At 41.5% G+C, this 27,727-nt stretch overlaps 1 protein-coding gene across 2 annotated transcripts in view; it reads right to left on the bottom strand.

Moving 5' to 3' along the window:
- Positions 1-27,299, bottom strand: part of STAB2 (stabilin 2) — a 139,292-nt gene extending 111,993 nt beyond the window's left edge. Inside the window, exons 1-10 of one of the 2 annotated variants that reach the window (XM_061638873.1) lie at positions 27,059-27,299; positions 23,593-23,726; positions 20,934-21,049; positions 14,251-14,336; positions 8,778-8,847; positions 6,396-6,491; positions 4,624-4,749; positions 3,242-3,438; positions 2,566-2,699; positions 1,470-1,603 (exon numbers count right to left, since the gene is read on the bottom strand). In XM_061638873.1, the coding sequence (XP_061494857.1) occupies positions 1,470-1,603; positions 2,566-2,699; positions 3,242-3,438; positions 4,624-4,749; positions 6,396-6,491; positions 8,778-8,847; positions 14,251-14,336; positions 20,934-21,049; positions 23,593-23,726; positions 27,059-27,139 (1,174 nt within the window). In that variant the 5' untranslated portion in view covers positions 27,140-27,299. Of the gene's footprint in view, positions 1-1,469; positions 1,604-2,565; positions 2,700-3,241; positions 3,439-4,623; positions 4,750-6,395; positions 6,492-8,777; positions 8,848-14,250; positions 14,337-19,364; positions 19,490-20,933; positions 21,050-23,592; positions 23,727-27,058 lie in introns of those variants that run through there. The other variant, XM_061638874.1, reaches the window with a different exon arrangement.
- Positions 27,300-27,727: the final 428 nt, after the last annotated feature.

Here is a 27,727-nt window from a genome sequence, read left to right as displayed (position 1 = left end):
TTGTCAACAACACACACACAATGGGTTGGGATCCAGAACTGTGGTTAGGGGAGTTCTGCTTGTACTGTAGGAATGGGGCAGGGAGGCAATTGCTGCCAGTTTTTCCTTCTGCTTGCAGCTGGATGTGCCTCCAGAAACTGCTCTTGGGGGGGGGGGAAGGCTTCACAATACTCTCTGAAGCAGCATGAAGGGTGCTATGGTGCTGCAGGAGGAAGGGAAAATCTGCAAGAATCACCTTCCCATTACCTTCCTCCAGGGGGAGCCTCTGCTGGTTTTTAAACATTCTTTCTGTGAATTAAAGAAGCAATTAAATTTGTGGAATGGCAGTCTGGATTGAGCCCAATTTGCTCACGGGCCCCAAGAGGGAATTGTTTTTACTTTGAAACAGCTGAAATGTTCATTATGACCACCTGAATTTTGGAGGTTTTGATTTTGGAGCTTTGGAAACTGTAAACGCAGGGAACAGATTCCTTGCTATCTCCCATCAGCAGTTTCCTCTACTGTCCTCATCCATCCTGTTTCCTCCACAAGTTTACAAACTTCTTCCTCCCATTCCACATGTAGCAATAACTCTTAAAACATCCAAACCAATAAAAGAGACATGCTTACAGGGTTTTTTTTAAACAATGGCAATATGTGACACTGCACACTATATTGCACCAAAAAGTCTTGCTTTTGGACTGGTTTTTGCACAGAGATAAAAATTGGAATGGACTGTACTTTTATTGAACAATTAGATATCTTTATCGGGAAGAGGGAAGGGGGAAGGGGGGAGGGGGGAGGGGGGAGGGGGGAGGGGGGATAGATAGATAGATAGATAGATAGATAGATAGATAGATAGATAATAATCAGAGCACTGAGACCATAGACTCTGCGCATCCAAGTCTGGTACTTCCTGTTCTGAAGCTCAGTGGTAGAACATATATTTTGCAATTCCCAGCATCTTCAGGTAGGGCTGGAGAAGACCCCTGCCTGAAACCACTGCAGAATCAATGCCGGTCTGTGTAGACCAGTGGTGTAGCACCAGTGGCCCTCCAGATATTGCTGGACTTCAACTTCCACCAGCCCCAGTCAGCATCAGGAGGGCCACAGGTGGGAAACAATACTGAGGGTAGATAGATCAATGGTCTGAGCTTCTTACATTGCTCACACAGTATAGTGTAGTATAATGCTTGTAAGTCCCTTGCTGCAGAGCACTTGCTTTCATCTTGAGTCTCTAGGTAAGTTTCTAGGTAAGTCAAGGTCTCTAGATTGCATAGGTTGCTTTTTAGAAGGGCTGATGGATAGGCCCAACTGTTTTGGTCAATGAAGCTGATGACCTTTATATCCACCCTAGCATATCCTTGTGTCACATACATAGCATCTTGACTTAGAATTGGCATTCCTTCAAAAGAACAGAAGGGAATATCCAGGTAGACCTCTTCAAGATCACTGGCTTGTTTTAAAATTAAATTTTCTTCATTACATACCAAAGAGTTCTATTGCAGATATTAGTTTTCCTTGCCACTGTCCTCCAGGTTTGGTGTTCATGTCTCTAATTTGGTCCATAATGTTTCCATAGCATATAAATCCATCACCTACATAACCCTTTTGGCATGTACATCTGTGCAAAAAAGCAACATGTATTGCAGTTTAGCTGAAGAATACACAGACATATTGTAACTAAATAATACCAAACTCATACAGAATTGTTATTATTTACAATGGTCATCATGACACAAAGAGCTATTTTAGGCTAGCCCAGCGTTTCCCAATTAGTGGGCCAGCAGATGTTGTTGGACCACAATTCCCATCTTTCCTGACCATTGGCAATGCTGGCTGAGGCTGATGGGAGTTGTGGTCCAACAACATCTGGTGGTCCACTAGTTGGGAAAGGCTGGGCTAGCCCAATGGCTTGCACAACCATGGTGGGGATGTTGATATTTTACAGATCCAGACTGCTCTTACTACTTGTTTCTGTTTCAAATGCTTTTTGTCAAGCAGCATGAGACTACTGTCAAGGAACAGAATCACCCTGAAAGATTTTCACTGAAAAAGACATCCCTGTCAGCAGCCTACCTGCTCCAGAAGCTCTAAAAGGCACATAAATTCATGTAAAGTAGAATCTGGCAATGCAGTACAGCATAAGTGTATTGAAATTCAACAGATATAATGCCTTTCAAATAAAAAGCAAATCAGCAACAAAAAACAGTGAGTCAGTTGGATGTAACAGTTCTGGCTCTGTTAACAATAGTATATGAAGCCTTGAATGAGCAGGGAACTCTGACTTAAGAGATGGCTTTCTAACCAGGGTTTCAGGATCTGATCAGTGTCATGAACAGATCCCTGAAAAGAGGTGGTACAATCCAACTAATGTAAAAATGCCTAGCCAAATTGTGACCAGTGTTTGGTATGTAAATGCAGACACTGAACACTTCTCCACATGAAGGGTGTAAGCATGTTGCTCTCTCATCCATTCCACTTGATATCTATTTTTGCACAAAACCTCACTTTTGCACAGTTTCTGTATTTATAAACAGATAACAGTACACACTGCAGAAAGATGGCAGAAGATAAATGACTTACAGAGTTTGTCCTGGTGCAGCCATTGTGCATTCAGCATATTTATGGCAAGGATTGTTAGTTGCACAGATATCTGTCATACTGCATCCTCCTCCAGGTACAAACTTTCTGAAATGTTCTTTGCATTTACAGTGGGACTAAATTGGGAGAAACAAAGAAGTTTTATCTTTTTAAAAATTGCATTTGGTTATATTTACCTCTTGTTACCATCGCCTTTCCCATTCCTCTCCTTTTGTTGTTGCTATTTCTTCTCTCCTTCCATTGTCTTGCCCATGTTGAAATGTAAATGGCAAGTGTCTCAGTGTCTGGACTGAGAGGCTTCGGAGACAAAGTTCTCGAACAGCAGCAGTTCTAAGGAGAAGTCTGAGTTGTTCCTCAGTACTTCCCAAGTAGGGCTCCATGCCCTAGATCCTGCACCTTATCCATTGAGTTGAATTACTACCATCAGACTCTGAGGGGTGGACCTTGGACTCCTCTGGGGGCAGGAAGGCCCTGAGAAACACCCCTCACCCACACAAGGAACCTCAACTACAACTCTCATCTGCTAGAACAGGTCTGGGGAACCTGTTGCCCTCCAGATGTTGCTGGACTACAGCTCTCATTGCCCCGACCATTGACCATGTTGGCTTAACCCTTTTTCCTCCAATTTGGTTAGCATTTGCTTCAGTTTTACACTTACCTTTCCAGGGCCATCATATTTACAGACAGTAGACTCTGTAGGGCAATTCCCAAATTTTGCTTGGCAAGGATCTATTGGTATGCAAACTTGGCCGTCTCCTTTGTAACCATATTGGCATGTACATTTATGACGATTGGGTCCAAGGTAGAAGCAATCAGCATGAGGATCACAAACCTTCTTTGAGCATGGGTTGATGGCTTTGGAGGGGAGGATAGTGAAGTAAATAAACACCGTATGGAAAGAAGAAACAAACAATGGTTGTGTACATTTTCCCACATCAACAAAAGATCTGTCATCTGCATTATTCTGCTAAGTATTTTGGCACCTGGGAAGCAAGTGAGTGATAAGAGTTTCTTTGCCACTTTGGTTGGATGATACTGGCAATGACCTTACAAAGTAGTGACATGCGATGGTGGCTATTAGGGATGGGATCTGCATTTTGGTGCCAGTTCAATTTTCACTCCACTGAACTTCCTTCTGGTACTGCTTCATCAGAGATCAATGTTTGCTATTTGCTATAAATACCGATCCGCCCCCTGCAAAAATATTGATATTAATGTTGATATTTTTTAAATATTGTCATAGATGTTTCTATGAAATAAATTTTTCATAGATTTTAAAAAATACAGATCTTTTAAATGAAATGTCAATATTGATATTTTGAGGAAAATATCAATATAAATGTTGATATTTTTGAGGCAAATTAAAAAAAAACTGCTTCAGCATGGAAAATTGATAGAAAAAAACGTGATCGGTGAGGACTAAAAAAAAAGCAAATAAATAGGAAATCTGGTGTCAAATCCAAATTTTGCAAAAATTTGAGCACAACCCTAGTGGTTACCTTCAGTTTCTGGGGAGCAATTGAGGATTGATGTGGAAGGCTTCCTCTTGCCACTGAACATCAGGAGTTGGTTGTGGAGCCATCTCATTCATGCACTGTGCAGGCATAGTATTGCTAACTGGATGGCAGCCACCAGCAATGTAAGCAGCCCACTTTAAGGGTTGCTAACCAGTTAATAACCACTTAATTATTCTGGTTTGACTGAGATGTCCCTGCCTCCACTGTTGTCTCTTGATGATTACTAGTAAAGGGGGAAGGAACTCTTTCCCCCTTGATCCAGATGATGGACGCATTGGAGAGAGCCATGTCATCAGCCGCTGCTTGTTACACTCACAACACAATGAGTTATCACTTGGTAACAGACCATCTATATTCATCCTTAATCTCTTCGAACTATGAAGGAGGCAACTGAGTCAGCTGGTGAAACAATGTGCATTAATAGAGTGCATAAAATAATGCTCCATATGCACTGAAATTAAAATGCCTCCTTCTTCGTATGTTTCTTATGTTAATAATGCTTTAAGGCTGCCTAGTTACTTACGTTCACATTGTTTGCCATCTCCCTCATAGTTTGGAAGGCATTTGCAGTCCATTTGGTTTTCATTTGCACTAGAGACAGAGCACCTGGAATTTACTGGGCAGTGCAAGGCTTGGCATTCAGGTATTGCTGGGATTAAAAGAAACCCAATAATTATATGGAGGCAAAACACACTATAACAAAAGCAGGCTGCTAGACTGCTGACTTTGGAGTGCTTGCTGAGTGCAGAGATAAATGCAACAGTGGGCCTTCCTTTCAAAATCCTTAAAGTCCCTGATGGCAGCAAAAAGATAATAAAAATAAGAGTATTGCCTCTAAGATATTTCTTGAATGCCAAAGTAGTCACAGTTTCATTCATAACCATAACAGAGGGAGCCATGTCCTTTGGGTCCCTCAAGCAGGGACATTTTTTGTTATTATGTGCCTTCAAGTTGATTACGACTTATGGCGACCCTTTGAATCAGTGACCTCAAAGAGCATCTGTCATGAACCACTCTGCTCAGATCTTGTAAGTTCAGGTCTGGAAGGGAAATTAAGGGACATTAAGAGAGCACAATTAAGAGAGTTTCAGCATTGTCTCTCAAGGTGGGGAATGGGAAGTAAGAAGTACTGTGGAATGGAGCTGTGGCTATTCCTTCATTCAACAAAAAGCAATGCATTTTATGTAGAGCTACCCTTGAGTCTGGACCAGAAGCTTCAGCTGGTGCAGAATATGGCAGTTCAACTGCTGATGGGAGGAACTTTCTGACAGCATACAACACCTGTGCTGCAGGAACTGCAATGACTGCCTAAATGCCATCAGACGTTTTGGCACATTTCATTCATTCTATATCCTACCCTTCCTCCCAAAGGAGCCCAGGATGGTAAACACATCAATAATATTTTTTAAAGCATTCTAAAAACAGTTTAAAACATTCTCTCAACTCAACTAATGATTTCAGGGTTGCCAAGAACAGTATCGTTTAGCAATCAAATGTCTGTGTAAACAGGAATGTCTTTACATTCCTTCTGAAAGTCAGCAATGAGTGAGGCAGATGCACTTCACCGGGAAGGGCATTTCACAAATGGGGAGCTGCCACTGAAAAAGACCCTGCCACTTTGCACACAAGTGTTCAAAGTCCTAAACATCTTGGGACCAGGGTATCATAAAGAGGGCCTCACTCCCTATAGCCTGGCTAGTTCACCAAGATCATCAGAAGGAAGCATTCAGTGCAATAGCCCCTGCATTATGAAACAGCCTCCCAGTGGAGGTCAGGCAGATGCTGACATTGTATGGATTTGGGCTTTTAAATGTTTTTATGTTGCCGTACACCACCCTGATGTTTTGTGAGTGGGTTAGATAGATTAGATTAGATTGATAGATTGATAGATTGATAGATTGATAGATTGGATCTTAAAACTAGCAGAAGGAATGGGTGAAAGGATGTCTCTGCAATTCCTTCCCCCTGGAAGGAAGACAAAGTATGACTAATATAGAATGAAGTGCATGGTCTAACACCTCTGCCTACTCCATTCTCACCTACCACGAACTGCTATTGCTACCACTGTGAAAAACATCATGTGAAAAGCTGCTGGTTTGTACAGAGTACAGACATTCAAGAAGGGCAGTCCACCCTGTTATAAAGACTCACATGACACATCCATTGTAATCTGATCTTTTGAATGGTTCACCATTTGATGCCACTGTATGACTTGAGCAATTCATTAACTTGGGTCAATCTAGCTGCCACCAAGAAACTGATATCTATGCCTGGAAAGACAAATAGTTTACTTACGTTGGTCGCAGCTAGGACCTTTGTATCCAGACAAACATGTGCATTTCCCATCTCCAGATATCCCACTGTTGCATATGCCATGAATGCAGTTGCATACTAGGAGCAGAAAGGAAGTCTTTAGAGTAGTCAGCAATATTTTATATTTTAGCTGCACATTTAGTCCTATATGTTGGAAGTGGGGCAAGAGCAACTCCTGTTTTGTTCTTTTGTTTAAGCTCCAGAAGGAAGATAGAGCTCCAGATGGATAGGCTTTGTTTACCTTTTACCTGTGATGCTCTGACTGACTTCCTTCTGTCACTAGACTGTGATGCCTTTAGGGAAGCTTACCTGCCCCTCCTCCTTCCGCCCTTTCCATTCCTTTGTCCTCCGGCTGTCCAGGAGAGAGAAGACTCCCTTTGTCTCTCTCTCTCTCTCTGAGCATGGGGCTGACTCCTACACCTGGGAGTTATGCCTCCAACTTAGCTAGTTAGTTAGAACTAGGTTTGCCTTTTCTATCTACAATGTATTTCTATAAATAAAATAGCTTTTTTCTATTTTACTAAGTCTCCAGTCTCAGTGATGCTTATGCAGGGTAAAAGCCTGCTTTCTTAGGCAAACGCATGCACATGCCGGCACACTCACATTTCAACTTCTGCTGTTACTCTCTGCTGCTGTGGTGCTGCTTTTAAGCAACACAACTACACAAAGCGCAACACTATAGACATTTCAACACATAAGTTAATATGATAATGGGTTTCCACTCCCCCTCCCCACCTCACTGTGATCTGCTCATGGTATACAGGTTGTGTGAAGGCCAATCATTGTCCAGAGAGTGGTTATATATACAACTGCTAGCCCATTGTTAAAGTTATTTGGCAGGAAACAGCAGTAGGGGCTGCCAAAAAGAGGCATGAAAGCATATCCCAAATGTTTTACCCTTAATTATATATTTTTCAACAGGTATGTCAACAACAGGTATGTCAACAACATTCATTGATCATTGTTATGAATAATGTTATTACTTTTTCAGAATGCTGATATAAGTTATCCTCAGAACAACTCTGAAGCTGACCTCAGAACAACTCTGAGAGGTAGATTATATTTACAGGTGAAGAGATGACATAACTGTTTGTCCAAGACCCACTTGGTAGAAGTTGGATTTTTACCTAGACCTCCCAATTCAAAATTGAATTTTTTTACTCCTGGCTTTCAATAGTTTCCATATACTTGTTTTCTAATTAGAAGAACTTCACTGAATAATTCAGCTGAGCTGCATAGGAAATCTCTGTAGGAAATGGCTTCAATACTTTCTCAGCATGTCAGCACCTACTATCCTGATTGCTGCAGTTTCCCTTTATACTAATAGCAGAAGCTATCTACAGGAAACATTCCTATATCCAAGAATCTGAGAAAAAGTTAGTGCACAAGGCTACAGTAGCTTAATTCTTGCAAAACCTTCTTGTGTGGTTAGATACGGTCATAGCTCCATGGGAAGGACCATAGCTCAGTGGTAGAGCACATGCTTTGCATAGAGAAAGTCCCTGACATCACTTGGTAGTCAGCAGAAAGCTAGTGTGCAATAGTGGATAATGTGTTGGCCTGGAACTGGGGAGATCCAGCTTCAAATCCCCAGCTCACAGTTCAGTGAAGCTCCCTGGGTGAGTCACTTTCTCTAAGTCTAACCTACTTTAATAAATAATAAAGGGTTGCTATCTCTCACGGGGGAAGGATGAAGTTCATAGATTGACAGAGATGCTCACAGGCCTAGGGGGCATTAATGGAGTCAGTCATGGGTGGTAGTGTAGACACCTGGGGTTTCTTGTTTGTGCATAGAGAGGTTAGTGTCTCAAAAATAACATACTCGTGATCATTACTGTACAAATAAGACCCTGGCTGCTGCATGGTAATGATTTTGCTCCACAAAATAATAATTTGATCTCATCATATGGGGCACCCATAATCACATACCGCTCCTGTAAGTATGGCAATTGCTAGGTGACATGAATAAAAAATCTGGTAACATAGGGACAACATGGCTACATGACTGGAATCTCACACATGTAGCTGCAGATGAGAATCTAGATGCATAGGGGTATTTCACAGGTATATCTTGTTGCAAGAAACAATCCATGGACAGCTTTATAGCATGCCTTTCATGCCTCTCAACCACCATAATCCCTTTGGAGAGCATATTGGATTTGCCAAATGATGGATGTTCCTTATATGTGACATTTGAAAGGAATGCTTGAATAAGATCAACATATGGTGACTGTAGGATTACATTTTCATAATGCCAAACAGGACATTATATCTGCAATCTATCTGGTAGCAATACAACTTTAATTTAGGAGTTATCACATCCTATTTTGAAAGGAACCTAACCATAACCCGAATTAGACGTACCTGAAGTGCAGTTAGGTCCAAAAAGATAGTCTTCTGCACATTTTTCACAGGCAGTTCCGCCAAAGCCATTCTACAAGAAGCACCATTTACAAATAAGAGTGATTGTGAAGAGATAACAGCTGCAAACAAAACTCAGGCTGCAAACTTAACAAACCTCCTTGGGATTAAGTTTCAATGAACTCAACACAACTTTCCTCCCAATTCTGTGATTCTATAGTGATGTTATAGTAGTGGGGTTCCTTAATTAGCAAGGGGTTGGACTAGATTTAGCTTTTGAATAAAAATGCTTAAGATTGCACTGAACTATCAGTGTTGAAGAATGCAGCTTGTGAGATCAGGGTCAAATGAAATACAAAACATATGTACCGAACTCCCCCTTTCCATTCTCCAATGTTATGCACTTATTTATTTAAAACATTTATACCCCATCCCTTGTCTTTACAATCTCCTATGTTAAAGCAATAAAATGAAAAATAGAATAAAGTCCGTTTACAATATAGCAAACATGAAATCAGAAGAACAAACATAGCTTTATAGCAGCAGCAAAAGTCAGAAGCAACCAAACACCAACCAGCATTGTAGAAGAACAACAACTCATTTGTTGGTGGCTCATATTATGTTCATAAGAACATAAGAAGAGCCTGCTGGATCAGGCCAAGGGCCCGTCTAGTCCACTGTTTTCACAGTGGCCAACCAGTTACCCATGGGAAGCCTGCAAGCAGGAGCTGAGTGCCAGAGCATTCTCCCCTCCTGCAGTTTCCAGCAACTGGTGTTCAGAAGCATATTGTCTCTGGCTATGGAGGCAGAGCATAGCTATCATGGCTAGTAGCCACTGAAAGCCTTATCGTCCATAAATTTGTCTATTCCTCTTTTAAAACCATCAAAGTTGGTGGCCATCACTGCCTCTCGTGGGAGCGAATTCCATAGTTTAACTACGAGCTATGTGCAGAAGTATTTTCTTTTGTCTGTCCTAAATCTTCCAACATTCAGCTTCATTGGACATCCACAAGTTCTAGTGTTATCAGAGAAGGAGAAAAACTTTTCTCTATCCACGTTCTCCGTGCCATGCACTTCTATCATGTCAACTCTTACTTGCTTTTTCTCTAAACTAAAAAAACCCTAATATTGCAACATTTCCTCATAGGGGAGTTGCTCCATCCCCTTGATCATTTTGATTGCCCTTTTCTGAAACATTTCCAGCTCTACAATATCCGTTTTTAGGTGAGACGACCAGAACTCTACACAATAGATTTATATAATGGCATTACGATATCTGCAGCTTTATTTTCAATACCTTTCCTAATGATCCATAGCATGAAATTTACCTTTTTGATAGCCACCGCACACTGGGTTGACATCATAATCGAGCTATCCACTATAACCCCAAGGTCTCATTTCTGGTAACTCACCACCAGTTCAGACCCCATGAGTGTATATGTGAAATTAAGATTTTTTCTCTAATATGTGTAACTTTACATTTGTTTATATTAAATTGCATTTGCCATTTTACTGCCCCTTCACTCAGTTTGGAGAGGTCCCTTTGGAGCTCTTCACAATTCCTTTTTGTTTTAACAACCCTGAATCAACAGCAAATATAGCCACCTCACTGCTCGCCCCTACCTCTAGATAATTTATGAACTAGCTAAAAGGCATAGGCCCCAATACTGATCCTTGGGGGACTCCACTTTCCATATCCCTCCATTGGAAGAACTGTCCATTTATTCCTACTCCCTGCTTTCTGTTTCCTAGCCAGTTCCAGATTCACAAGAGGATGTCTCCTCTTATTCCATGACTGCTAAGTTTACTCAGGAGTCTTTGGCAAGGTACCTTGTCAAAAGCTTTTTGAAAGTCCAAATACACTATGGATCACCTCTATTCATATGCTTGTTGACACTCTCAAAGAACTCTATTAGGTTAATGAGACAGGACTTACCCTCGCAGAAGCCATGCTGGTTCTGCTTCAGCAAGGCTCGCTCTTCTATATGCTTGGTTATTTTATCTTTAATAATACCTTCCACCTTTTTCCTGGGGCAGATGTTAAGCTAACCAGCCTGTAATTTCTGGGATCCCCCTGGATCCCTTTTGGTGTTACATTGGCCACTTTCCACACCTTGGGTATGGAGGCAGATCTGAGGAACAAGTTACATATTCTTGTTAGAAGACCAGCAATTTCATATCTGAGTTCTTTGAGAACTTTCAGGTGGATGCCATCCATACCCAGTGATTTGTCAGTTTTTATTTTGTCTAGCCAGTGTGGCATAGTGGTTGGAGTGTTGGACTCTGACCTGGGAGACCAGGGTTTGAATCCCCACACAACCATGAAGCTCACTGGGTGACCTTGGGCCAGTCACTGCCTCTCAGCCTCAGAGGAAGGCAATGGTAAAGCACCTCTGAGTACTGCTTAACATGAAAACCCTATTCATAGGGTAGCCATAAGTCAGAATTGACTTGAAGGAGTCCATTTCCATTCATTAAGTCTAGAACTTCATCTTCTGTCACCATTATTTTCCTCAGTTCCTCAGACTCCCTTCCTGCAAATGTGAGTTCAGGCACATGGATCTGCTTTATATCTCCACTGTGAAGATTCATGGGAGATGCAAAGAATTCATTTAGCTGAACCTACTTCAGCACACCTTTGACTTCCTTGTCATCCAAGGGTCCAACCACCTCCCTGTTCAAGGGCACAATCATTTAGGGTATCTAGAAATTTTACCTCTTTGTCATTACTGGAACACATATGTAGCCAGTCTATGTCAAGGTAGTTGACATCACCCATTACTACAACATTTCCTAGTTTGGATACTTCCTCAATTTTATTTTTCATCTCAAGATCTCCCTGAGCATTTTGATCAGGGAGATGATAAAACGTTCCCAGTACCACATTACTCTTGGGGCCCAGTACAACCACACACAACAATTCTATGGAGGAGTCTACCTCATTGGGGGGTTTCTAGCTTGCTGGATTCAATGCCCTCTTTCACTTATAGAGTGAAACCATCTCCAGTAAGTCCTTCCTTGTCCTTCCAATATAGTTTATATCCAGGGATAACCGTGTCCCACTGGTTTTCTCCATTCTATCAGTTTCAGTTATGTTTTTTATATCAATGCTGTCCTCTAATAACAAGCACTCCAGTTCTCCCATCTTGGCTTGGAGGCTTCTAGTGTTAGCATACAAACACTTATATGCAGTGTAGCTCCTCAAATGTCTTTGGCACTTTTGGTTTGGCCTGTGATACTTTGGCCTCTCTAAATTGCTATCCTGTGCCCCACATGTGTCCTTCTGGGCCTACCCCATTTCAGTTGTCATAATTTTTTATGTCTTTATTTCAGAGGGGAGATTTGTTCCAAACAAGACCCTCCTCAGCTCCTGTTGGTCTTTTGCCCTCAGTCAATTTAAAAGCTGCTCTGCCATCTTTTTGATTTCAAATGCCAGCAGGCTGGTTCTATCCTGGAGCCCGTCCCTTATGTATAGGCCTGGCTTGACCCAAAATGTTCCCCAGTGCCTAACAAATCCAAATCCCTCATCCCAACACCATCACCTCATCCACGCGTTGAGAGTACAAAGCTGTGCTTGTCTAGCTAGCCCTGCAGCATTTCAGAGAAAGCTACTTTGGAGGTCCTGGCTTTCAGCATCCTACCTAGCAACCTACATTTTGCTTCCAGGACCTTGTGACTGCATTTCCCCATGTCATTGGTGCCAACATGCACCATGACCACTGACTCCTCCCCAGTACTATCTATCAAGCTATCTAGATAACAGGTGACATCCAAAACCTTCGTGCCAGGCAGACAAATCAACCTGCAATCTGCACACCCACCCCACACCCCACTATCTATGTTCCTAATGATTGAATCACCCACTACTAGGATCTCCCCCCCGAGAAGTATCCTTGGCACAAGAGGGTATCTGCTTGTCAGTAATGTAGTGGTAAATTCAGGAATGCCAGGTCCCTTCATGATAGTCACACCATGCCCCCTCACAGCCATGCCCCCTTTCCCCCTTTCCCTCTTCTCCTTTGCTCTCCTTGTCATCTTGTGAGCTCACACTCCACTACAACAGATGTCCTTGGGAGCCAATCAGCATGAAAGGGGAGGGCTGTGTGCTGGCTATTGAGAAGAGCTATCTCACCTCCTTTCACTCTGATTGGCTCCAACCAGCATGAAAGGAGGACTCTTCTCGTTGGCTAACACACTCTCCTTTCATATTGATTGGCTCATATGTAGGGACCTGACTGAGACCCTCCTTCCAAAAAGGTAACAGGTCTATGACCCCCTGCGGCCCTGGATGACTACACCCCTGCTGCTTACTCCCCAAGGAATGGGTCACTTCTGAGAGAAGGTTAGCAGCCTTTTTCCTCTGCTCATGCCTTGCTCATGATAGTAGCCTCCTCCAGCTGCTTTTCATTGACATTTTATTTGTATTTAATCAGTTTTACCCCACACCTTCAGTATACCAGTGCTTCCAGGGTGGTTAACAAAAGAGCAATACAATCAACTTGTAGTCAATTTAAAAAAGCAACATGTCAACATTACAGATGTATTTGCATGTCATGCTAAACCATGGTTTAGTGCTGTATGAACAAGCAGGAACAAACCACAGGCTTGTGCACTTTTCCTTTCTCTCACCTCCTCCCGCATGCCCAGGAGGAACAGTCCAGAAGCTTTTGCTTTTCTTAAGTTTAACCGCAGTTTGTCATGTCATGCAGTCCAACAAAATGCGGTTCGCATGAACTATGGTTAGCATCAAACAAGACAACATTTAATTGTAGTTATTGAAGCTGGTTTGTTCAAATCTAACCATAGTTGAGATTAACCACATTTCTAGGTTTATATAATATGGCAAACTGTGGTTAATCAAAATCGGAAGCTCGCTAGCCCTCCTCCCAGCTGTGCAGTTTAGTATAACATGTGAAAATGCCCATAGCATAGTTGGCCTGACCCCCTAGTGGGTTCATGGCAGAAGTGAGATTTGAACCAGAGACTTCTGAGTTCATATCTCAGTATCTTAACTTCTACACTATATTACCTGGGGTAAAAGAAAACACTGACTGGTGCCACTCCTGGGAATAACTCCATCTTTTAAAAAATTGACAAGTGTTACTTTTTCGTACATAGAGATCCTGTAATTTCAGTATAAGAAATGGTGAGTGTCCTAACACTTGAAACCCTACATGACAATTTTTTAAATGGTGGGCACACTGACTGGGCAGTCGATACATATGCTGGACAAATGTACTATGTGTAATAGCCCTGAGGAAGAAACAATATTTTGGAGGGGCTCCAGAATTAAAATTACCTGCCAGCATTAAGGAATGATGTTAGCACAAAGAAATACTTTGCTTAAAGTATGTGCTTTGGAATTGGGAATGATTTTCTTATCTTGAAAAATTAATAAGAAACTCCACTGTAGCCATTGTCTGGATTTCTGTGTCATTTCCTAGTTGTGATAATGCAATAATGAAGAAGCACATACCTGGCAGGCACAGGTTCCATTTCCAATAACACCCTGAAAACAAAGCCCCTTGTTATTACAGGGTGATGTTGCTCCACCTGGACATTCTGAAAATGAGCAAACAACAAAACTCAGTTTCATTTTGATAGGTTTTATAGGATTTTTTTCAGATAGGCATTTTGAAAGACTGGGTCTTTGTGGGAACTATAGTTGCCAATTGACCATATAAAGCAGGGGTGGGAAACCTTTTCTAGCCAGTGGGCTACATTCCTATTTCCCCACTCCTGGAGGGCCAAATTTGACAGGTGGGTGAGGCTGACCATCTGTAAATCACCTGATGTCAGGTGATGCTACTCTCTGAAACCTCAACAGTTGGGACTTCAAAGCACAGTGTGGGATTATTTGCAGGGATGTAGTCATATGGGGTCCCAGGGGGTCTTAGACCCTTTACGTTTTGGGGAGCAAGGTCCTAGCAGAGTCCCTATGTCTCCAGCATCCTATGAGCCAATCAGCATGTAAGGCGAGTGTGTTATCCACTGAGAAGAGTCTTCTAACATTCTTCCTTGTCCTTTTCTGCTGATTGGAGCCAATCAGAGTGAAAGGAGGTTAGTCAAACACTGAGAAGACTCTTCTCAGTGCTATCACTCTCCTCTTTCATGCTTATTGGTTCCTAGGCATTAACAAGGATTTATTCTCAATCACACAGCAAAAAAAGCAGGAAGGGAGCATGGCTGTGATTAACATAAAGGGACCCTGCACTTCTGAATCTGCTACTACACTACTGGTTATTTGAAAGCCCTTTTGCTAAACAGCCCTGCTGCTCTTTCAACTGGAGGTTTAAAGAGCAGTGTGGGGCAATTTGCAAAAGGGCTTTCAAACAGCCGCATACTCAGATACATGGAGCTAAACCAAGCAGGATTTAACCCCCATTCATCAGCTGGTGAACAGGGATTAAATTCTGCTGGTTTGGCTGTGTGTGCCTGTTCCCAGAAAGGGATCTGGTGTGTGCAGCCAACACAGAATCAAACCTTACCACCCCAGCCATCAGCTGAAGTCACCTCCCTCAATTGGATTGACATCAACTGATTGACAGGTGGGTGCTTTTTTTAAAAAAATTAATAAAGGCCTGGTAGGTCAAAATTGGCCCCTGGGCCAGACGTTCCCTGCCCCTGAGATAAAACACTGATCTGACCAGGTTCTTTTGCTTTCAGGCCAGTTGCTAAAAAAAAAAAAGTGTCAAGTTAATTTTTTTCAAAGCTGTACACTCTAGGTGAGGGATGGGGAATCTGTGGCCCTCCAGAGGTTGGTGGACTACAATTCCCAGCAGCCCCATCCAGCATGGTCAATGATCAGGAATGATGGCAGTTACAATCATGCAACTACTGGAGGGTCACAGTTTCCCCATTCCTGCCTTAGATTACTATGCAGATGTTCTATGACTCTGGACCCACAAGGTCTGATCTGCCTCAACCTCCACCCACCCTTTAATTCCCTTTGGGCTCTGCCCTGTGCCCCAATCAAAAAATTTTATTTCAAGACCAGAAGCACCAGTGGGGGTACTTTTGCTTTCCGCATTATGTGAAACTGTAAAGAAAATCATAAAAAAGAAAAGAAAATGGATAATAGTCTGGAAAGACAATATCCATATTGCAGAATGGACTGCAGAAGTCCATTGACATATACTAGGGATTTGACTAGATGAGGCCAAGACTCATGTTTTTAGATCCAAGATGTGAGAAGGAGAAGGCCCAGAGCTTTGTAGTAGAGCACATGCTTTACATGCAGAAAGCACCAGATTCAAACCCTGGCACCTCTAGTTAAAAGGATGGCATAGCAGGTGATGTTCTACCAAAGAGAAAGCAAAATGTTTTGGGTTGGTATTAGCCTAAACTTATAGGCTAACCAAATGGCATTTGATCCCAGAGGGCAGGATCCAAAATGGTGCTTGGGCTTATGCACTGGGCTATGCACAATAAGTGTGTGTGTGCGTGTGTACAGCAGCCTCCTCAAAACTGCTGACAATTTTATTCCATTTCCCTCCTGTCTCTTGTTTTGAAACTACAATAGAAGGACAGGCAGTCCTCTATCAGTTCACGTAACTGCATGGTTATCGTTCTACAGTTGCACCTTGGCAAAGGAAGCACTTCCTCTTTATCTTAACATTTCAGAAAGTGTTAGACCTTATTCTCTCCTCCATGAGGCACTAAAACAGGAATGGCGAATCCTTTAGAAAGTTGTTCAACTCTCATCAGCCCTAGCCAGTATGGCCAACAATGATCAGGGATAAGGGTAACTGTTGTCTAATAACACCTAGAGAGCCACGGGTTCCCCATCTCTGCACTAAAAGTTTTACACCAGTGCAAAGGCTGATCAGCATGACCAAACTGGAATCTTGTTTTTTCCATTGGGATTTGTTTGTGGATTGCTTGTTGAGCCATATATTGTGGACATGGGGAAATGGTCATCTGTGGTCAAATCCACACCATATCTTTAAACCACATTTAACACACATTTAAACCACATGGCTTCTCCCAAAGAATCCTGGGAACTGTAATTTACCCCTCACAGAGCTACAATTCCCAGCACCCTTAATAAACTACAGTTCCCAAGATTCTTTGGAGGAAGCGTGCGCATGAGTCCTGCAGTCAGATCCCAAAGCCAACCTTCCTACCCTCTGTCTTTTTCAGAATTCCATAACAGCAAAGCATGTGATACTGAGCTTTACCTGAATATACTCAGGAATGTCTGGCAGGAAGGGGAGAGAGAACTCCTCAGGTTTGCACTTTCTAAAGCTACTTCCATGGCCTATGGAAGGTGTTAAGTCCACATCCCGCATATGTGTCAGACCTGACAAGCCCCAGAATCCTATCTGATTGGATGTTTGCTTTTCTTCTGTCACTTAGTCAGCACTCTCCTGCAGAACCCCCTATAAAAATGGGTAAGCTTGCGTATTGTCTTTATCTCCAGGCCAATGCACTGCCCCCACCCCAGCTTCCACTCTGGTCATCTTGTGAGGTAGTCCTCTGTAAAGCTTCGCTGGGCTGAGGGGAGGATGGATGGCTTTGCAGGAATAGGTGACAATGCATACATCCAATCCAGTCCAGCAACATCTGCAGGGGTATAAGCTGCAATTGCTGCTTTTAAAAAAATAATGTTGTAATTGCTGTTTTTTAAAATAATGTTATTTGTTATTTAATTTTTGTAAATTGTATTGCCTTCATTGATGTATTTTTATACTTGTGCCTATTTTTTTGTAAGCCACCTTAAGGGCCTTTTGGCCAAAAGGCGGGATAGAAATAAATTTAATCATCATCATCATCATCATCATCATCACCATCATCATCACCATCATCATCATCATCATCATCATCATCTCACTTTGTTTTGAGGATCCCTATATGCTCACCTCAAATGGGTCCTGGGCATCTCCATGTTAAGTAAGTTGCTGGACTTAAACTCAGGAATCCTATCAGAATAAGAAGTACCTAGCAATGTTGGTTTCTTATCTTTACATACAATTTTCTTATTCCTCCCGTTTGCTTACCTTGAATCTTTTTTTAAATAAAACCAGAATCCGTTTTATTTGGAGTTGACAAAATAACCTTTGCTATAACACATCTGACCTATGTGCAGGCTACATTTGGGATAGGCAAGTAGGTAGCCAGATACACATACAAGTGGGCCCTGCAACAAAATAAGAACATAAGAAGAGCCTGCTGGATCAGGCCAGTGGCCCATCTAGTCCAGCATTTTCATCGTGCTGTCCACTACAGCCCCGAGGTCTCTCTCCTGGTCGGTCACCGCCAGTTCAGACCCCATGAGCGTATATGTGAAATTAAGATTTTTTGCTCCAATATGCATAATTTTACACTTGTTTATATTGAATTGCATTTGCCATTTTTCTGCCCATTCACTCAGTTTGGAGAGGTCTTTTTGGAGCTCTTCGCAATCCCTTTTTGTTTTAACAACCCTGAACAATTTAGTATCGTCAGCAAACTTGGCCACTTCACTGCTCACTCCTAATTCTAGGTCATTAATGAACAAGTTGAAAAGTACAGGTCCCAATACTGATCCTTGAGGGACTCCACTTTCTACAGCCCTCCAGTGGGAGAACTGTCCATTTATTCCTACTCGCTGCTTTCTGCTTCTTAACCAATTCCTTATCCACAAGAGGACCTCTCCTCTTATTCCATGACTGCTAAGCTTCCTCAGAAGTCTTTGGTGAGGTACCTTGTCAAACGCTTTTTGAAAGTCTAAGTACACTATGTCCACTGGATCACCTCTATCTATATGCTTGTTGCAGTATACAGTGCTCCTGTTTAGGTTTCCATCACTTCATCCCACCCCTTTCCAGTTTTTCCCCCCAGCATTACATGGCCACTCAGTCCTCATTCGGTAGTTTGGATTCCCCTTTCCCTTAAGGGTTTTCATAATATATATATTTTTTAACTTCTGCAAAACTTGTGGTTAGCCTGAGCCAACTGATACTGCTGTCTTGTATGCGGGATGGTTCTGTTTTGGCAACATAAGGATAATCATTTGGAGAAGTGAATTTGCTGTTAGTATAGGATCACTATCACAGTGCCTGTGGGCACCAGTATGCTTACCAGTACATGCTATGGTACCCATGAAAGTTCTCAGTAAATATCCCCTGAAAATATAGCCCACATTGAACATGTTCCCTTAAACATTTCATTGGATGCCACGATTGGACACCCTCCCTCCCATCCATTCTGAATAGATGAGAGACATAAAGAACTTTTCTCTGTGAGTGAATGTGACAGTGGCTGATGTAGGTGCCTTTCCCCCCATTGATATGGGGCATACCCACATGTTTTTGTGGTCCTGTCTCTTTTTCTGATCTTTCAGATGTGGCAGGCAGATTTTGTGTTATGCTATGCCCCCATGGCAGCCATTTTGTGCCTGCCACCCACAACACATTATCAAAATTCCAAATGTGCCTACTATAATATACTGTATTAGAGATTATCTACATTAAATAATCTCACTGTGATTTTAAGAACATTTGTGTGATGATTGTTGCTATAATAATTAATGAGGCAAGCTGTTATTCTTATACAGGAGCAAGCAGTAGTGGAAAGTGCGGTGGAACAGGAAGAGGCAGCATTTCTTACTTGGCGTCCCAATGCGGAGGTTGTTGCTGGTAACTGAGAAGAAGGGGAGGGAAGTGTGGGGGCAGCGGCACAGCCAATCCAATGCTTCGGCTGCTGTGCCCACACTGTGCTGATTTCTCGGCTGCTTTGCCCTTCCCTCTCTTGATTAAAAGCAGCTATATTGGGAATAGGAATGGGAAGCTCTGTCAATTTCAGTTCTCTGTTTTTAATTTTTCCAATCTTAAATTCAGTTCTCTACATTTCTGCGGCAATCTGAGAGTGTTTTTTTTTTAAATTCCTCATGAGAATTCTCCAGAATTTTTGGGCGAATTTCTCCTAAAAAAATTTTTTTTTGCATGCAGTTTTGACTAATGTTCCCATTTTTGCAAGCAATTTATCCTAAGATAATGCATTTTTGTATGCATTTTTCATGCATATATTCATTTTTATGCACACTTTCTCAGAATATATGCATTTTTGAACATTTTGGTTGGTTGGCGAACTGCATTGTAAAATTTGAATAAGTGCAAATTTCAAAGGATGGCTGTGTTTCAGTTCTCGTATTGTTTTGGAAAGTGTAAGTCTGATAGATTTGGTAAGAAATGTGAACTGAATCCAATTTCTCCCCCATCCCTAATTGGGAAGCCAGGTAAGCAACACCACACCATCCCGCCTTGAGAACAAGGAAATAGGGTTCCCAATATCCTCTTCTATAGACTGAGACAAATATATAATTTTAGTCAGTCAGAACATCAAAGATGAAGGGAAAGATGGCTTTTATTAATTATTACAGAGTTATTTTTAAGCTGCTAAGTAATTATTGCTGCTGCTGTAGACATTTTCAGCAATTATGCCATAAACTCCTAATGGAAGTTCCCTCTGAAAACTATTAGTAAAGCAGTAAACTGTGAGCCAGGTAGTTGTGGCCAGTTTTGGAAACATAGGGAGCTATATTACACCAAATTAGATCACTGGCCCATTTAGCTCAGTACTGTCATCTCTGACTGTCAGTGGCTCTTCGGGATCATAGACAGGAATTTCTCCCAGCCTTACCTGGAGAAATCAGGTATTGAACCTGGGATCTTTTGCATGCAGTATATGTGCTCTACCAGAGCTTGGAAAAGTTACTTTTTTGAACTACAGCTCCCATCAGCCCAATCCAGTGGCCATGCTGGGTGGGGCTGATGGGAGTTGTAGTTTTAAAAAGTAACTTTTCCAAGCTCTGGACCACTATGGTCCTTCCCCTAAACCTGCTTAAGAGTGTTTTGCCTCTACATGTTCTGTTGATAAATGATTGGCCTCTCCGAACAAGAGATAACCAGTTCCCTTGAATGGGTTACACGTGGGAGAACGGGAAAATAATAAAAAAGATAAACCATGGACATGAATTTCTGAAATAAAAATATGTATAATTGTTATATGCCACAAGAATGTATGCCAGCCTTCCCAACCTGGTATCGTCCAAATGTTTTGGACTATAACTCCCACCAGCCCTGACTGTTAGCCAATCTGACCAAGGCTAATGGGAATTGCAGTCCAACAACATCTGGAGGACTATGGGCAGGTGTATGCCAAATAAGATGCTTTTACCTAGGCATTCTGGCCCCCAATATCCTCGGCAACACTGAGACTGCTGGAATTCCCTTATGCATATATGCCGACAGCCAGGGAGGGACAGAGTGAAAGTCCTGATTTCAAGGTAGTACCTGGAAGAAAAGGATTTGGGGTTTTGTTAAAGTTCTTCATACCTTTACATGGGTAACAGACTGAACTTCTAAATATGCTTTCTCCTTATTAAAGGGAGATGAGCTGTAAAATTGGTTTGGTCAGTTGATTTCTGATTACTTCATCCTGATCAAACACTTCAGCAGCTCCCCCAAAGACAGCTGGTCTCCTGTGCTTTGGTGTCGTAGAGTGGCAAAGAAACTGAGCTGTGTGTGGGAAGCTGAATGGGAAGTTCAGCTCTCACTTCTGCCGTTAACTCACTGGGTTGTCTTACCCCACTGCAGAATGAGGTGGAGCAATGAACAGCACAATTTCAAATGGGGGTGGGTGGCATAGGGATGGGATCACATTTTTGAATGTTCCCCTGCATTAAACTTTCTGCAAAGAGAAAGATAGCACAGCAGACCAAATAATCAGTTAAAACCTTTCTCCTCAATGCCCTAGTTTTAGTTGAGCTGTACACTCATGCAGTTATGGAGATGTAATGTAATGAGTATACATTCTAGGTACACAATCACTGAGCTGCACAAATCAACAAGTGTACTGTCTTTCACACAAACCTATATGTATGTGTAGAGACAGCTTTGAACCCGTGCTCAGTGTAATGTGTGAACAAGCCTATTCTTTCTCAGACTTAGCCTCTCTCCTACAATTTGAGAGACAATAATTATGGCCTGGCTTACAAGGCACTCGTGAACATTAAACAAATCCCTAAATTATTGCTATCATTCTTAGTTAAGGAACATGCCTACTTTTCCCAGTTGTATCTTTGTGCAACATTATTAAATCTTTACCCAATTCCTTACATTGTCTCTTTCCACAATCAACACAAACTCTGTGTCCTTTCTTTCAAAGCCCTTCAAAGCCTTGTCCTATTTTCAGCTCTTATGTCTCACTGTATTCTTACCAAGGCTTTCACTATTATGCTGTTGTGCAAGAAGACAGGCAGGGTGGTTTTTTTGTCCATTTAAAAGCAATAATGCCAGTGCACAACATTCAGCAGGTGCACTTTTCCCCATCGCTGCAATACTTTGATGGGAGAAATTGCACCTGTGGAACTTGCACCTTCCTCCTCAGAGCTCTAACGACCTGGAAGAAGCCATGTCCTTTTTGGAAATATAATCACTCTGCAGTTACAGCTTCTTTGTCAAAGCTCAATGCCAGCTTCAGGGCAGAGACTGCTCTGAAAATGAGCTTCACAGCAGTTGTCAAAGGGGAGAAATAAAGACAGTATGCCTAAAAATGGCTGTATAAATTATAAATTCACTAACAGGCAAAAAAGCCCTTGTGGTTTAAGAATGTACATATAGCCAACAGACATTTCTATCAAACTTTAAAAAGTGAGGAAGTTGGGCAGCTATAGTGAATACACCAGGGGAGCAGGAGACCCGACCTCCTCTCTGAGACGTTGTACTGTCCTCACATTTGTCAAAATGCAAACACAATTTGGGTTGGTCTTTCATAGTCCAATCCACTTCCTGTATAGCTTGGAAGAATTTGGTGACGTGCCCTATTCTCCTCACAGAGCTACAATCACCAGAATTCTCTGGGAAGAGAGTCTGACTGTTACAGCAGTCTGGCCACTGGAGCTCTGTGACAGGAATAGGAGTCTCATAACAATTCTCAGCACCCTTCACAAACTGCACTTCCCAGGATTCTTTGGAGGAAGCCATGACTGTTGAAAGTAGAATAAATTCCTGGCATAGTGTGGCCCCCTGATTAGCCAAGCCAAACAGCTATTAGTCTGGTTCTTAGAACACTGACAGTTGGTTTTCACTGAGCATGCCTGCGCTATCATAGACCCCAATGTTAATTTTCTTAAATTAATTAAAAATCAGCCATGCATTTTTAAAAAACTTTTAAACTGCAGAAGATGCAGGTCAGAGTATGGGGCAAGGTCAGTAATAGGATTACACATACTCCGTGAACATGGCTGATTCTCAATTAATTTCAACAAATTATGAGACCACTGACAGATAAAAAGTCCAATGGGGTCTGGATTTTTTTACTCAACTTTTAAGTTTGGATTCGCTCTGAGTGTTTTGTGTATGACTATGAAAACTTAAAGGGTTGTTAAGCAAGCTTTTCTGAGTTCAGGACTACATGTTTTGTAAGATTTTGGTTTGAAATTAGCTTATGGGAAGCAGCAGAATGGCATGGGGATAATTTCAATTTAACATGGCAGAATGTGAGAAATCCATGCTGGCTATAGTATACTGCCACCCTTGTGGCTGTATAATAAATTCATTTTGGGGTAGTACATTTAAGGATTTCTAGTTCATCTTCCAGTTCATTCTCTTACTTTTTACTCTTTAGACTCTTTGAAGTATGAACTTAATGTGAACGAATGTGAACTGGAATTAGTTCCTTTTTGGACATGCTGGATTTGAGCAACAACTAGTTCCTTTTAAAAATGATCTTTCCAAGCTACAGCACCCATATATATTTTGTGTGAATAGGGCTTATGGTCATTGAAAACTTCTGTTTCAGAGTAGAAAATATGTATAATTAACAAAAGATTTACCTGCAGTCACGTATCCCAGAGCTATTGGTGATTTTGGTATAACCATCAGGACACTGGATTTCAAAATTGAGAGAACAAGATCTGCATATGGTTTTTGTGGTGACAAGTGTCTTCTCATCGCATTTGTTCTTCCCCTGAGAATGAGGTGGGGGGGAAGGGTTGAGGCAATTAAGAAGCATTTACGGTTTGCCAACTTGGTTATGAGATGGTGCTTTTAATAAAGTTTGATGTACAGACATTAACAGATAGTTCTCACCTATTCCAGGCATTCCTTTAATAAAGGCTTGGGGAAAGTGGAGAAAGGCAAATAACATGGATGATGCAAGTGAAGTTTTCCACTAATAGTGGTAACTTTCCCCCTCCCCCTACCACACATGCATCATACCATAAGGGTATAGTTCTAGCCCTCTGAGGGCCAAACTATATGACATGTTAAATCAATTATTGCATTTGTGTGTCTACAGAACAGCTATAGGGACCTTGGACTGAGGCTGGTTGCAGAGGGAGAAATGGGTTAACCCTCCTCCTATGTTGCTTTCCTTTTAAAAATTGTCCCTCTGAAGCTATTGGCTCCAGAAGGAACACTAAGGACATAAAAAGAACCCTGCTGGATCAGGCCAAAGGCCCATCTAGTCCAACATCCTGTTCTTACAGTGGCAAACCAGATGCCTATGGGAGGCCAGTAAGCAGGACAATAGCACACTCCCCACTTGTGATTCCCAGCAACTATTCTTCAACGGTACACTGCCTCTGACAGTGGAGGTAAAACATGCCCCCCCTGGCTGTGTTCATCATGGCACCTACTATGGCTTGGCCTAAGTTCGTGGATGGAAAGTTTTATGTTCCCTCCTACCTCCACCAGTCCCCTGTGCCCCCCCAAATATTTTCTGGAGAATTGGAGAGTCCTTCCTGAACAATGTGGGATGAGTTGCAGGGAGGAGGAGGAGGGAATTATCCAAAATCACATTTGGATCATCAGATAAAGAGCTAAAGGGAGTTAATGGAGTTAATCTAAGGAAATCCCTCTGTTCCTCCAACAACCATCCCCCATTCCCCATTCCACATTGTTCAGGAGAGGCTAAAGATAACCAAATCTGTCAATTTCAGCTCCTCTCAGTTTATTGTTTCTGCAAACTTAACTTCAGTTCACCACATTTCTGCATCAGATTGCAATTTTTTTACAAAGTCCTCATGAAAATTCACCATTATTCTTCTAATAAACACATTTTGTATGCAGTTTTCCTAATTTTTGCATTTTTGCAAAGCAATTTCCATGAATACAATACATTTTTGCATGTTATTTTCACTCAACTAGGAATTTTATGCACACTTTCTGTTAACACAGACATTTTTGCACCCTTTTTTGGCTGGAGAGCTGCACTGAAGATTTGGAGAAGTGTGAACTTCAAGGGATATCTGTGTTTCAGATCACATATTATTACAGAAATTGTGAATTAGGTAATTCACATCAAAATGTGAACTAAACCAAATTTCTCCCTCATCCCTAGGAGGGGCCTTCTTGGGGAATGCAGATGGCTGCAATGGGGAGGAGAGGATGGCAAATATTCCTTCTACGAGCTTGCTTAACTTATCTTTGGATCCAAACCTATATTTGCACCCATAGTATCTTCCCTCCTGGGATAAATAGCAGCAAGGGGAGAAGAAAATGCCTCTTTGGATTAAGAAGCCCTAGAAATATGTCAGTTTTGGTTTCTCTCAGTTTCTCATTTTCCCACTCTTATGTTCAGTTATGTACATTTCCACATCAGTTTGTGATTTTTTTTAAAAAAAAGTTCTTATGAAAATTCATCAACATTTTAGTGCAAATTTCTCCTAACATTGTCCCAATTTACTGTTTTGCGCAATATACACATTTTTGCAAAGCATTCCCCTAACATAATGTATTTTTGTATGTTGTTTTCACTCATTTATATATTTTAATGCGTACTTTACCCTAGTGTATGCATTCTTATGAACATTACTTGGCTGCAGAACTGCATTGAAAAATTCAGAGAAGTGTGAATTTTGAAGGATGGCTGGGTTTCAATTTTGCATATTGTTTCAGAAAGTGTGAATTAGGTAGGTTCATCTTTAAATGTGAACTGAATTGACAATATCCCCCATCCCTACCTTGGGCATCCTATGTTTCTGTGAAAAGGGGTGTTACCACACAAATTAATATTCTTCAGCAAGTTTTACAACCCAATCTTACGCATGTTTACTCACAGGTAAGCCTCATTATGTTCAAGAGCACTTACTCTGTAGTGAGCAGGCTTTCATGCTGGTAGCAATGGATATACCAAAAATTCAATGCATAATAGCCAAGAGATTCCAAATTCTCAGAAACCATCCTAAAGTCCTCTGCCCATTTTACTCTGTACTTTCTGGCTGGCTAGAGGGAAAAGTGCATCTATCATGTGCATTTTTCTCACTGCTGAAAAGGATGACTACTTCAAACTTTTGTAATATTTAAGATGAAGGAGGAAATCTGGGCTAAAGTAGGGATGGAATGATCTGCCGATTTCAGTTATCTCAGTTTCTCATTTTTCTAATCTTAAATTTGGTTTTTCATATTTCTGCAGCAATTTGGGTGTTGTTGTTTTTTAAATTTTCATGAAAATTCTTCAGCATTTTAGTGCAAATTTCTTCTAATAAATACACTTTTGCAAGCGGTTTTTACTAATGTACACAGTTTTGCAAACAATCTTTCCTAATATAATGCATTTTTGTATGTTATTTTCACCAAATATATTCATTTTGTGCACACATTCCCCTAATATATGCATTTTTGTAAACATAGTTTGGTTGGCAAGCTGCAATGCAAATTTTGAATAAGTGCAAATTTCACAGGATAGCCATGTTTCAGTTCTCATATTGTTTCAGGAGGTGCAAAATTCATAGATTCCGCTTGAAATGTTAACAGAATTTCTCCCCCATTTCTAGCTAAGGAGCAACATTTTCTGGTATCACTGGCTGCTGGCACCTCTCTCTACAAATTAAACATGAGTTATGTTCAGCCATTTGGAATACTATGTATGTGTCGATGTGTGAAGCAACATCATCTTCCCTGTTGCCCTTATCCCTGACTGCCATCAGCTGATTTGGGCTCTGTGTTGCACAGAGCCTACACGTAGACAAGCTCTACAAACAGACTCTGCATCCATGATCAGAAACCCTGCAATTTTTTAAAAAATAACCCCCTATTGCTCAGAGAGAGCCTTTGCACATACTGCTTCAGATAAAGAAAGTGGGGGAAAGTAGGTGCAATGTCAGTCTCCCTTCTATGTGTTCTGTATGTGGATTCCAAATGGCTGAACTACTTACTGCATGTGGTCATACTCAGTTTCTCACCTGTATGAATATCCATAGGTGCATCCATAGTTACACCTCCCTTCTCCATTAACAGTCAGTATGGATCCTAATGTAACCCTCTGTTATCGTCATATAAACAAAACACACTTCTTACCTGCTCAGCAATTTTCTTTACACTGAAGGTATTTGTAATTAAAGATGTTATGAGGATTAAAAATGCCAAGTGTTTCCCCATGTTGAAAAATGATTGGTCATAAATGTTTGCAAAATTCTGCTGTGCTCAGTTCATCCACATTATTAGACAAATGTGGGTGTAATTCAAAATATAGCCTTCTTTTCTTCTTCTCCTGAAACAAGCAAAGAATGGAGAGCATGTGAAACCTGACCTTAGACAGGAAAGGCTACCCAAATGGATGTGGCTGTAGAAAATGCTTACAGCAAACTCGTTTAACACTTCCGAACTGGCATCCTGCCAGACTTGACTGTGTGAACTCTGCTCTCTGCACTCCCCTCCCCAATTTCTGGAGTTGTTGACAGCACATTTCAAAGGACACTAAGCATTGGTGACAGAAGATAAAGTACTGGACATGAGTGCCCCCGGTTCTAAAAGTACTAGATGTACAATGTCTTCCACTAATCTTTTCTAAATGAAATGAGGCAGAATCCACTCTTCATAGGATTTGGTTTAATTTGTGTGTGTGTGTGTGTGTGTGTGTGTGTGTGTGTGTGTGTGTGTGCAAAATGTGAGCATAACAATTGATTGCAGCTCAGCGAACTCAGTGAGAGGCTTACCAAAAGTGGGCAAAATAGCATCTTTATTAAG

Source organism: Rhineura floridana, chromosome 8 (assembly GCF_030035675.1).
Source record: "Rhineura floridana isolate rRhiFlo1 chromosome 8, rRhiFlo1.hap2, whole genome shotgun sequence".
Taxonomy (NCBI): Eukaryota; Metazoa; Chordata; class Lepidosauria; order Squamata; family Rhineuridae; genus Rhineura; species Rhineura floridana.
Note: the sequence above shows the minus strand (reverse complement) of the source record. Positions and strands in the feature narration are given on the sequence as shown.